A 13,290-nucleotide genomic window follows, 5' to 3' on the forward strand; every position below is an offset into this window, starting at 1 on the left:
CATGAACAAAGACGCTTACAAATAATTACTGATAATAATTTTAAAATAACAATTCTAATTCCAAAAATTATTATTCTTAAACTTTACCTTCAATTTTTAGTCTAACAAAAAAATTTATTACTTCAACTAATATTTTGTCAATCATAAAAATAAAAATATTTATTTGCTTGCTCTATTAAACTTAAACTAGACATTCATACTTTATTCTAAAAAACATTATTACACTAATTAAATAATTTTTGAAAAATTCCTCAACTTCAAAATCTGCAACTATCACATATAAATATTCTTAAGGCTGAAATACCTTCAACAAAGGCTTATACATGGAAGAGTTACACTTAAAAAAATTTAGACACAAAAACCTATTTCAAATAATTAGTGGTAATAATTTTCAAATACAAAATCTAATTCAAAAAATTACTACACTTAAATTTCAGCTTCAAATTTGATTTTAACCACAAAATTTATTACTTCAAAATAAACAATTTGTAAATGATGCAAATTATTAAAAAAATTAAGTTGAAACAGCATGAAATAATGCTTCTAAAAATTTGACTCAATAAAATTTTGTTCCTTAAAATAAATTAAAAAAAATCCTTACTTTCAATAGAACTTTGAAGTTGAAGATGAAATGAACTAACTTCAAACAAAAACAAACTTCAAACAAAGCGTGTTTCAGCCTTTTCTTTCTCTCTTCAAACCAGTTTCTTTCTTTCTCTCTTGCTTCAGAATGTTGTGAAATTTGAAGCTATATCATGCTCTATTTAAACAAAAACTACACACAATCTGGCCATTATTAAAGCATGCAAAATTTCCCCGAAGTCATCTGTCATTCAACCATACATGTGAGTCTCTGCAAGCCACACTGTATGCATGTGATCCTTGCACAGCTGCAATGCATGTGAACACATCTACAGCTCTAGCCTTTGAGTCCTAGCCTGCATCACCAACAAATGCTTCAGTCTCATCATGAACAGTGCTCTAACCTAGCTTGTGCCCTAACCTGCCCTAACCTATCTCGCAAGAAGCACTGGCGGGATTGGTTGCTACGTGGAGTGTCCCGCCATTGCTATTGGCGGCTTGCCTAGTTAGCAAGCTTCTCGCTCTTATGAATGGCGGCATCGTGCCTAGTCAGCAGCGTTCTCGCCATTGCAGATGGCGGCACCGTTATGTCGCCAATTCTGCTGGCGACATCAACGTAAAAACAGACCCCCTCCGTAAATATTTAGAAAAGGGACCCCTTTACGTAAATAGTTTGTAAAGGGGACCCTCTACAATAAATTTGCCTTAGCTGGATAGTGCTGGATTCTCCATTTATTTAAAAAAAATTGCACACTGAGATCAGCTGATTCAGCTCTGAGCCAGCTTTGAGCTTATGACTCCGCCCATAGTCTTCTTTCATACGCTATCTTCTCGCGCTTCGCGGATTAACCAAGAACAAACCAACCAATCAACTTTTCAGAGAGCAGAATCGCTCACACTCGAACACCATGAAAGTTCTGATTAACAATCCCGAACCGTTTCTCTCCCCACCAAACTCCATTTTCCGCAACAACAACAACCCTCGCTTTCACCTTCTCCCATTCCCCAAACGCCAGTGGATCGAGTGAAGGCTCTGTTTGACGAGGGTCGCGTTGGATTGGACCACCATCGAGCAATTCGGGCTTCCCGAGTTCGACGTTCGAAACCCGGCGCTGTCGTCGTCGTATCGCCGTTCGGCATTGCCCAGGCCCAATCAGACGGTGCTGGAGGCCCAGGCTAAGGTTTGCACCGGCCCCACCCAGACCCGCCCCCTCCACGAACAATAGGCCTTCAAGGTCTTCGACACTATTCTCAGATCAGGTTCCTCTCTCTCTCTAATTCATCTCACATTAATATGCTATTGCTGGTTTTGACTTTTCTAAAGTAAGAGGAGAATACTCTATGAACAAAACTAAGTGTGGTGATAACTTTTTTATTGGAAAATGTACGGTTGCAATTTTTCTTTTAACAATTTGCCATATTTATCCCTATACAGACATTCTCCTTTCATGAAGTGTTGAACTTGACATGCATCCAGCATAATATGGTATTTAGTATGCTTTTAATTTTGTTTATAATACCAACTGAACTGGTTGTCACCGGGACCTGACTTCTGTGTTGTCCCTTTTGAAGTTGTTCCTTCAAAACCACGCCATTTTGAGAGTTGTGTTAATATTTTCACAGTTAAATATTAACACAACTCTCTCCAAACGACATCATTTTGAAGGAACAGGTCAAAAGGGAAGCAGAAAAGCCAATTTCTTGTCACTGAGTATCAGACATCAATATTCAATGTAGTATATATTAAAATTCAAATATTATGCCTTTTATTATCTTCTTTATCTCCTTCCAAATTCATGTATAATTTGTATTTCTTTCTGATATAAAGTTTTGCCCTTGCAATTTTTGTATAGTGGTAGTTATTTGGTTTAATTGTATGATGTGAATAATCTTTTAAATTTTTTATGATGATTCATCATAAGACCCGGGCTAAAATATTAGTTTGATCACACTCTCAAATGCTTGACAACTTTTTCATCAAAAATTATGGTTACACTTTGTCCTCCAAAGTATGTATCTCAGCTTACCGGAGTTAACTTTGTTATTAGTCAAGTACTCAAGTGCTTATTTTTATTTTTTGGATCGGCAAACACAAATCAATATATTGATAGGTACTAGATGTACCAAAAACAATTACAAAGAGAAGCCACCAGTAACAGTCATAACTGCCCATGTCCAAACGGTTATAAGGCATTTATATAGCAATGTGCATATAAATGAAGAATAACCAAGGGATCAACATTGGTCCCATCCCCTGAAAAAAACTTCTAACCAACCCAACCCCTAGGCAGAAGATCATAACTGCCAGCGAGATATATATAGTGGCAACAGTCAAAGAAAGCAAGACATTCTCACTACATTTAACACAACTCCCCCCCACCCCCAATGAACGCATAAAAATGTACACTATCCCACAGCAGAACTACCCATCAGCACGTATGAAGCTTCACGAAGATGCATGCCATCCAGGCTGAGACACCACAGGGTAAACAAATGACAGAACATGACCTCTGCTTTGAAGGTTCATCTATAGAGGATAAAATTGGATAATTTTATAGAATACAAATACCTGTATTCATTGAGGATACAGAGAATGATTGGCTGAAGTCTTTCACACCTTCCCTCATCCAACACCATGCAAAGAAAAGAACCTGTTGAATCAAACCCTCTACATCAAACTTGGATCCCTTGAAAATGCACGAGTTTCTCATCCTCTGAGTACACCAAACCATGGCACACCACAAAAGCCTCCACTTTTTCATTACTAACCTTAGAAAGTAAAGGAGTTGCTTAACAGTTGAGCAACAAGCCAAAGAATATAATATATTTTTGATAAATTAAAATACAGTATATATATTGAATAACATATTACTATATTTATATATTTCTTATATTTTATTAATTTATTTTTCTTTATTTCTTTATTTTTTACGTAATATAATTAATATTTGTTTTGATTAGTCATCATTATCGTAGTATTTAATCTCTTACAAAATTTATTTAAAAGGCATGATAGTAAGCAAAATTTGAATAAAAGTGATTCAAGTTATGATAATAAATCTGTCTCTACAATATTAGGTATCAGAATATAAAAAATCTAAATTCTGATATGTAAGCAGCTGTATAACACACGTATCAGTATTTGGTACCAGTATGCTACGGATAGTCACCAATTTTGAAGTATCTATTCATAAGAGTCAAGTGTTTGTAACCAATAACAATAATCAAATGTAAACCCTTCCATGTTGGTTTTGTTAGAACTAGTTAAATCCTTAAATGATATGTTATAGATTATTTTGTTGAAATAATTGCTTTTCTTTACGAGCTTTTTGAGAGTCTTTGAAAACAAAAACAAAAAAAAGAAAAATATTCTAAGATCTTATTACTTTGTATTTAATCTTAGCTAGGGGAGAAATGAAAGATGAAGATGCAGTTTCTAGAGCACAACTTGGGGCATTTTTCGCGGGGATGAAAATACTTGCGAATGCATTTCCTAAGGCGACACAATGGAGTGAAGGGGAAACACGTGCAATGAAGACATTCTGGCCACTTCTGGTTAGAGTTCTTCCGCCTGAGGTGATATTCATTGCAGACCCGGAAGGGTTGATGATGGGTGTGGGAAGTTCAATTGGACCGCAATATGTTGGCAATGACACCAGTGAGATGTGATTGGTTGGTGCTCTTAGGGAGGTGTTGGCTGGTGACCATCTTGGATTTGAGGAAGTGCAAGGTGTGTTAAAGGATGTCCTTCCCATCCAAGAGGGTGATGAAAAGCCTCAGGGAGTAAGTGACGCTGTGCTTTCTGCATTTTTAATAGGTCAACGCATGAACCGTGAAACTGACCGTGAATTAAAAGCATACTGCCTTGCATTTGATGATGAAATTGGTATGAATTTAAACCTGATTATTCCATTTTGCTCTTTTTAGTTGTCACAATTAGAATCTCTTTGTTAATATTATTACGAGATGATTCTCAGGTCCCCCCCTCCTGTTGCTGATGTCAGATCACTGACTCATTATGGTGAACCTTATGATGGTAACACGCGCTTCTTCAGGAGGACGCTATTCATTGCTGCTGTTAGATCTTGCTATGGAGAGTCTTGCTTGCTTCATGGTGTAGATTGGATGGTACCTAAGGTGTGTGAATTTTCCGAGTGTTGGGTGTTTTGGTTGTTTAAGAAGCAAACTAAGATGCTTAATGATCATAAAGTCTTGGAAATTCTATCCTTGGAGATGACTAAGGGTATGTTTGGCCCAGCTTTTTTTTTTGGCTTAAAAGTAACTTTTATGTTAAAGCTAAGAACTTAAAAAAAAGTAAAAGTTGTTTTGCAAGTATTCATTATTTTCTAACTTGAAAGCTCCTTAAGTTAAAAGTTGTATGGTATTTTTTTTTTAAACAACTTTTAGATTATTTAAAACTAATTATCAAAGTATATTTATAAATCAAAAAATGTTATGTTAAATTAATATAATTCATATTAAATTATTTTAATGATAATAAAATAAATCAAAATATTAAAATAATATTTTTAAGAAAATTGAAATTACTTTAATTAATAAAATTTTATTTCAATGATAAGTTGCAAACGAAAATACAACTTATGGTTTTCAGCAAAAAAAATACTACTTATGGAAACTTTCTCAACAACAAAAAAGAATTTCAACATTATGGGAAGAATAAAAGAAGCAGCATCATTATTCCACGAAAAGCTTTAAGGACAGGCTCGTATGTAGAATCATTATTGAAAGCCTTATTCCTAGAAGTGTAAGAATGACAAAACGAACAACCAAGCATATAATCAACTGGGTGTATGTTTCAGCTTAACTAGTGGTCTCAAGTTTGAGTCCTAAGTATAAAGTTGCACTAAAAAAAATACATGTGGTGTAGAAAGAAGGGGGAAAAAAAAAACAATGACAAAACAGATAGCATGAATCCGTCAAGTGTGGATGAAAATGGTCAAAAAATGCAACATAAGATATATGTTTTCAATCCTATGTATTTATTTTCCATTCAAATAGCATGTATGTATATAACAATGACAAAACCGATAGCGTGAATCCTAACCTTTAAAGGGGGGTAAAAACGGTCAAAATAATGCAACATAACGTATATTTTTAATTCTATGTATTTATTTGCCATTCAAATAGTATGTATGTATCATTGCTAAGTCAAAGGACAAGTACTTGTAATGGAAGATAATAATACTAACGAAATATGACTTTAAGACAGATTAGGTATACAGATTAGGTATCACAAAAACAAATTTAGTACAAATTTGAATTTTTTTTTAGAATATATAAGATTGAAAGCTGCAAGAGATTTTCTAATGTACACTCATTTTTTTAATGTACATTTTATAAAACTACAACTTAATTATGTTTTAAGAAAATTGAAATTATAACTTGCTAAAATATTTTCTTTTAGAAAATAAGTGAAAGTATATTAGCAAATTTCATAAGAATTTGTTAAGGTATACCACTTGTTTTTAAGAAGAGGCATTTTACTAATTTATATCTTAGGTGTTTAATGGTAAAAAAAAAATTAAGGTATTTAAGAAAATTGAAGTTATAATCTATTAAAATACTCTTTTTAAATAAATACGTGCACGTATATGTACGCTAGAAAAATTCTATATATATTGCCTTTTCTTGTGCCACCTTATTTTGTAAAATTTTATTTTATATATGAGAAAATTCTATATTCTTCTTTTAAAAGTACAATTATCATTGCTTTATACCCACCACAAAGAGTTTTAATTAGTCAAGAAAATTGGGGAAAGTATCATTAATTTGATCGTCTTTTTGGATTGAGAAAATAAGCGTGACAAAATTCTAATATTTAGATGTTAAATGGTTGATATTTGTGCGATTAATGAACTAAAAAGACGACACTTTGTATTATTAAAGAATTATACTGATGTAAAATATTTGAAAGACCAAAATGACAACACTTTACAGCTGATTTTGAAGGACCACACTTTATCCCCTGCTTGTGCTTCCATTATTCTTGGTGCTACTAACTTCCTGAATAGAATCTGGTCTTATCGTTTTTCTCATATTAACGTGAAAGTAATAGGGTGATGAATTGAATTGATCCCAAGCTGACATTCTTAGAGGTTGGGTCTTCTAGCTGGTAATGATCACCTTCTTTTAACTACTTTTATTTATCTAAAAAATAAATAATTGATAACATTTATATTTTTATAAGATAAAATTGAAGATAAAACTAAATTTCTACAAAGAAATAGTAACACGCTTGACAGGGATTTAATTTGTTTTATTGAATCATTATTTTTAGGAAGTCAAAAATAGAGAAAAAAAGATAAGCATCAGCAGGCAACAGCTTTAAATTTATTATCCTTTCAAAACGTGGGCCTCGAGCCACCACCACCAATGTATGTTACGTTAAATTTAGAGTTAGGAAAGCTTTGTTGAAAGAAAAATAATACTAGTATCCTTACAGTATTGGTTAAAAAACTTTTTATTAAGATTCATAAAATTATGTTTTTTATGATTATGTTATGTTCTTTCATGATTTATACCTTAACCTTTTTTGTATTTTTAATTTTTTTATAATAATATCTTAAGAATACTAGTTAAAAAGACTATTTTTCGAAATTTGAATTTGAGTGAGGATAAGGGTCAAATCGTCATGGACATGCAGAAACTTCAATGATTAATAGTGAGAGTAGGAAATACAAAAATATTCACAAAACGAGATAGTATAATTGATTGTTGCTGGTAATATGATTCCCTGTAAGCCGCATCTTTAAAAAGTTTGGCCAAAAGAGAAAGGTGCTTTGTATTGCATATGGCTTTTAGCATAGGGGGAATAACTTGGGATTGTTGTTCATCCACAATACCCTAAACATTTGGCGCCAAAGTTCAACCCTCTCTCTTTCTAATTCTTTCAGCAAAAAATTTGGCGCCCAAATGCCAACATCTCTCTTAAGCTAAGCCAAATTTTAGAAAAACAGAAATTATTTATTTTAAACATAGGAAATATGATTTTTTGATAATGGACATGTTTGTTTAAGCTTTTATTTCAAAACAAATGCTTTTTAATAAAATAAGAATTTTATTATCATTTTAATGTGTTTGTTTAAATTATTATTTTTTAATATTTTATTTTTAAAAGAAATAACTCCTATCTATTACTTCTAAAAAAATATTTTTTTTTCAAAAAAAGAAATAGTTTAAACAAACAAACTCAATATTTATGAATCATATGCTGAAAATGTTAGTAATTGAAAGTGTATCGTGGATGTTTAGTAAAGTGGATCTTATTTTATTTTATTTATCATAACATATTAAGACTTATTTGGGATTATAAACTTGTTAGTGTTAATGAATTAAATTATTAATGTTTCTAGTTTTAATTTGACTTATTAATAGCATTTTTGGTCTTTTAAGATCATAATTATGTGATTTTGATCTTTTAAGTTTCAATTATGCAAAATTGGATCTTTTAAGTATTGATTATATGATTTTGATTTTTTGTCAATCACTCATTAAATATTTAATAGATTTTGTTAAATGACCACTAGATGATGAAATGTTAATGGCATGGTTACTAATGTGTTATTTGGCACATGCTGACTAAATTAATTATACATTTTTGTTCCTTAGGTATCACAATTATGAGGAACTAATTGTATAATCATATCATATCAACATATAATTCAAACAACATATCAACTATTATGTCATCATCAAGTGTCACATTAATAAAATCTGTTATAAAATTAACAAACAATTAATAGAGGTACCAAATCACATAATTGCCATATTAAAAGGATCCAATATGTGCAATTGAAATATGATTGACAAAAAATCACATAATTGTGATAATAAAGGACCAAAAATGCAAGTAATTTAAACCTTTTAGTTTTTGAAGTCATTCGCAGGTTTATTTGATATTTCAAATATTTAGATATTTAGCTATTTTGATGAACTAATTAATAGTTATCATGGTTATGTTTAAACTATTTATTTATTTTGTGGGTTAACTCATTAATCATTATCTTATAACACTTTTTATTTTATTTTTTCTTTTTAAAGGTTATAGCTGATAAACCTAACTCAATTAGCAATGCACCTAGAATTAAGATAGATTGAGATTTTCAATGTACTACTTTCTCTTTCCCAACATAAAATACAGTTTTACCTTTTGAAAAAAATTAAATTAATTGATGTTTTTGCTTTTCAATGAGATATTCAAATATCTATTTCAATTTTATCCTGTAATAAATGTGGTTGTCTTGAAAGACTCATTAATAATTTATTGAAATTAAAAAAGATAATAAAGATATTTTAGTAAAATTGTTTCCTATTAAATATTATTATCTTTAAATACTTACTTTTCTTATTTTGTGTGTAAAAATCTTAAATATTAGTAATTTTGAGGTGGAAAAAGTATTCAAATGCCTTCAATTCAACTTAATCTTTTTTGTTTTGGACAAAACTTATATAGTACTTATTCTAGACTCATATATAAGTAAAAATAATTAATTTTATACTAATTAAGAAAATTAATTGACACCATTTAATTTTCTTAATTTCAAGTAAAAAAATAAGATTAATTCTAAAATACTTTTCATTGAAACTTGTTATCATGAATAAAAAAGAGTTATTGAAAATAAAAATAAAATTAAATAAATGATATTTTAGGAATGATAATATTAAATATGATAAATTTAGTTAAATTTATTTATATTTAAATTCAAACATGACTATTTTATTTATTTATATATGCATTCATAGAGAGTACAACTTTATAAGTGTTGTTGGTGCAGTTGTTAAATGAAATTTGGAGTTTTATTTGGTGAATTGGCATAATCAAAACTTGTTTTGAAGTAATATATATTAGCGAAATTCTAATTTTGGTTAAAAAAATATTTCTAAAATTGTATCTAAGTTTTGTTTATTTTTAGATATTGATTTTTATTTTATTTATAGAAATTAAAGATGACATAAAAAATTTATAATACTCAAATTATATTCAATCAATTGAATTAGACTTCTTAATTGAAGTGAATAGGCAATTTAGTCCCTGAGATTGTACCCATTTTGCATATTAGTCCCTAACTTAATATTAAATTCAAAATAGTCCCTATCTTTGCATAAGTGTTGCAAAATAATCCTTCTGTTAAATTTTAAAGTAACGCCATTAGTGAGGTCAATTTTAGTGCCACGTGGCACTAAAGGATGACGTGGCATGACACGTGGACATGCCTGATGCCACGTCATTTGATGATAACAAAACGAGTAAATAGGTAATTTAGTCCCTGACTTTGTACCCATGTTGCATATTAGTCCCTAACTTAATGAAAAATTCAAAATAGTCCCTATCTTTTGCATAAGTATTGCAAAATAGTCCCTAACTTAAAAGATGCTAGAAATCATGCTTAAAGTGTCCATGCATTGCAAAAGTTGTGCCTAGCACGATTTCTGGTCGCGCAGATTCCTCATTGGATTCCTTGTGATCTTTTGATTCCTCTGGTTTTTTCTCTTCTTCTTTCTTTTCTTCTTCATTTGCTTTTTTCTCATCCACTTTGTTTTCCTCTGGTTTTTTCTCTTTCTATTCAAAACACACAAAAAAATCAGAACCCAGAATGATACATTGATGATAATTGAAGAAAAAAAAAAGAGGAAAAGAGAATGGTTATGCAGACCTCGCCCATTAGTGTTGACAGCTACAGAGATAAGGTTGTTGTTGTGGATTTTTGGTTCTTTTTATTTGTGCAAGTGTGTGTGAGTTCTTTTTCGTATATATGCCTCAATTGATTCAAAACCATCAAATTTGAAGAAGTCACTCATTCTATCATCATCAAATGGCGTGACACTAAAATTGACCTTACTAACAACATTACTTTAAAATTTAACGGAAGGACTATTTTGTAATACTTATGTAAAAGATAGAGACTATTTTGAATTTTTCATTAAGTTAGGGACTAATATGCAACAAGTGTACAATGTCAGGGACTAAATTGCCTATTTACTCATTTTGTTATCATCAAATGACGTGACATCAGGCACGTCTACGTGTCATGCCACATCATCCTTTAGTGCCACGTGGATAGTCCACGTGGCACTAAAATTGATCTCATTAACGGCGTTACTTTACAATTTAACGAAAGAACTATTTTGCAACACTTATGCAAAGATAGAGACTATTTTGAATTTAATATTAAGTTAAGGACTAATATGCAAAATAGGTACAATCTCAGGGACTAAATTGCATATTCACTCCTTCTTAATTTTTTATGATTAATTAAGTTAGGTAAATTTGACTCATTTTACCGGCACTAAAAGTAACAAAAACTAGAAATACAAGTGTAAAGATTGAAATTAAATAAAAGAAAAAAATATATATAAAGTCATGAGAGGGCATAATAACATTTTTTTATTATTACTAAATATTAAATATTTTATTTACATACCCTGTCCAATGTTCAGCAAATTTCACGGGCTTCCCCGGCTTTCTCTCTCTCTTTCCCTCTTCTAATTGGTGTTGTTTATTTAATGGTCACTGCTTATGTCACGAGTTTCCTTGGGTCCTCGCTTCACCAATTGGTTTCTAAGCTTTTTTTTTTCTAGCACTTCACAGTTCACATTCATCATCGTCACACTCTCTTCCACATTCAATACCGTATCTCACTCTTCCCTCCCTCAAAAAACTCTCCTCTTTTTCTCCTCCCTCTGTTCCCTCACACTCACATTCAACCAACCAAATAAACTTAGATTGCCTCTATTTCTATTCCCTTCTTCCCACAAACTTTTATCTCTTTTATTTCCCACTTCCAACCCTTTTCATCAGTCAACACTTTGACCTGATTCCTCTTCACCAAAAGAAAAAGGGATCATAACAAAACCAAACCAAAGAAGGAATAAAAAGAAACCCTCTCTTATTTATTCCCCTCTTTACCACATATTTATAACACGATATATAGTACTTATACACCAACGCTGAGAAAGCTTTTCGCTTTTCCATCGATATGGGATTCTCCGAGAAGGCGCAACTAGAGGGAGCATTTGATTCAGATACCAACAATAATAATCGAAAATGGGTTATCGCTGGAATCGCGTTACGTGCACCGTTGAAGCCAATTTACACTATCCCTATGGAGAAGGAGCAAAAGGAAGAGGTTGAAACAGAGGATTGTTCAAGTTCAACAACACCAACAAACGTGGAATCGAAGATCCCAACACCGTTCACGTGCCCACCTGCTCCCAGGAAGCGGAAACCCGCGTCGAAGAAGTGCAATTATCGTCGCGGTGGTGGAGTTGTTAGAGAGTTCTTCACGCCACCTGACTTGGAAACCGTGTTCATACGCCACGTTGAAAAGGCTATTTGATCTCACGGAAGAAGAATAAAATAAAATAAAATTAAGTAGCCACTTTCTTCTCTAGGGATAGCTAGCTTTTGGTTCGGTTCATGTATCTTAGTGTTTTCTTTTTCTTTCCCTAGTGTAAGTGTTTTCTGGTTTCATTGAGTAGCTAGAGAGCTTCGGTAGGTTTTTTTTTTTTTGTTACATTTATTGGTAGGAGTATTTATTGACTATTAATTTATGTTGAAAAATATAATTAATCACTTTAGTGAGATTTTTCTCTTCTAAATATGTTTTTTTTCTATAAGACTAAAACCTAAAATCTTACTTAAAGGAATAAAATCTAATATTATTAGGATGATGAGTTGGTGATAGAAAACTTTGTTAGTCTAAAGATTATTATTAGGAGTATTTTGTATAGAGCAGCTAGCAATTTATTAAATAAATAAAATCACATCTTAATTAGCTTGCATGATCTTGATATTTTTTTTAGTTTTTGGTTGTGAGAACAAGAGACTAATTTCCTGAATTTTCAACTGGGAGTTATAATTATTTATCAAATATACCACATTATATTAGTTTTTTTTTTAAGGTTTTGTGATTTTGATAACGAGTCTCATCTTGAAACTGAATTGATATTTTTCTGATTGAACTCTTGGTGTTTGTGCTTTTTTAGGATATGGTTAATAAAAGAACTATTTTCCTTATCTAAGAACGGGTGCAATTCCAAAACCGGGTACATGTGACACTGTTCATGAACACGCGAGAAATTTGATTTTTGACGTCAAAATCAAAGGTAATTAAGTAGCCAATAGTTGAGTTGCCAAACGCGAATGGAGGAGGAATGCAATCCTTTTCAAAGAAGTAGGCTGAAGAGATGGGGCATGGCACATTGTTAAATTGACTGGAGACCAAAGCCCCACATCAGTGCTCATAGCCAAGCCAAGTACCATCAACTTTACGGTGCATGCACGTATGTTTTCAAGTTTGAATAAATTTAATGAAATTGATCTTCAACCGTTGAATTAATGTCATTGAAGTGGGTATATATATATATATATATATATATATGAATCAACGACATATACTTAATTAGGAGATTTATAATATTTACGTATTATGTTAAATAATTTATTAAGTTAGATTTTCTTATAGCATTGAAGTGAATGTATAAATTAATTTGAATGATGTGTTTCGATCTATAAGAAGGTGTGACTTTTATTAATTGGAAAACTGATTTTTCTGATTATAAAACAAGGTCATAAACTATATATTGTCTTCACTGTTCAGAGTTTAGGGTCATACATGGTTATATATATATATATATAGAACGTATTCAATACAGATTAGTATGTAATATAATGTCTTGATTCAGATT

The 13,290-nt window shown here is 31.2% G+C and overlaps 1 protein-coding gene across 1 annotated transcript; it reads left to right on the forward strand.

Annotated features, from left to right (window-relative positions):
• The first annotated feature begins 11,108 nt into the window (after positions 1 to 11,108).
• On the forward strand, positions 11,109 to 12,214 carry LOC114395231 (cyclin-dependent protein kinase inhibitor SMR6-like). The gene has a single exon (XM_028356953.1). It carries the CDS (start codon positions 11,580 to 11,582, stop codon positions 11,937 to 11,939), a length of 360 nt encoding a protein of 119 aa, XP_028212754.1. The 5' UTR covers positions 11,109 to 11,579; the 3' UTR covers positions 11,940 to 12,214.
• Positions 12,215 to 13,290: the final 1,076 nt, after the last annotated feature.

The sequence above is a fragment of the Glycine soja genome, chromosome 18 (assembly GCF_004193775.1).
Source record: "Glycine soja cultivar W05 chromosome 18, ASM419377v2, whole genome shotgun sequence".
In the NCBI taxonomy this organism is placed as follows: Eukaryota; Viridiplantae; Streptophyta; class Magnoliopsida; order Fabales; family Fabaceae; genus Glycine; species Glycine soja.

Coding starts and splice junctions, on each gene's coding strand:
- LOC114395231 (XM_028356953.1), top strand. CDS start 11,580: ATGGGATTCTCCGAGAAGGCGCAACTAGAGGGAGCATTTGATTCAGAT.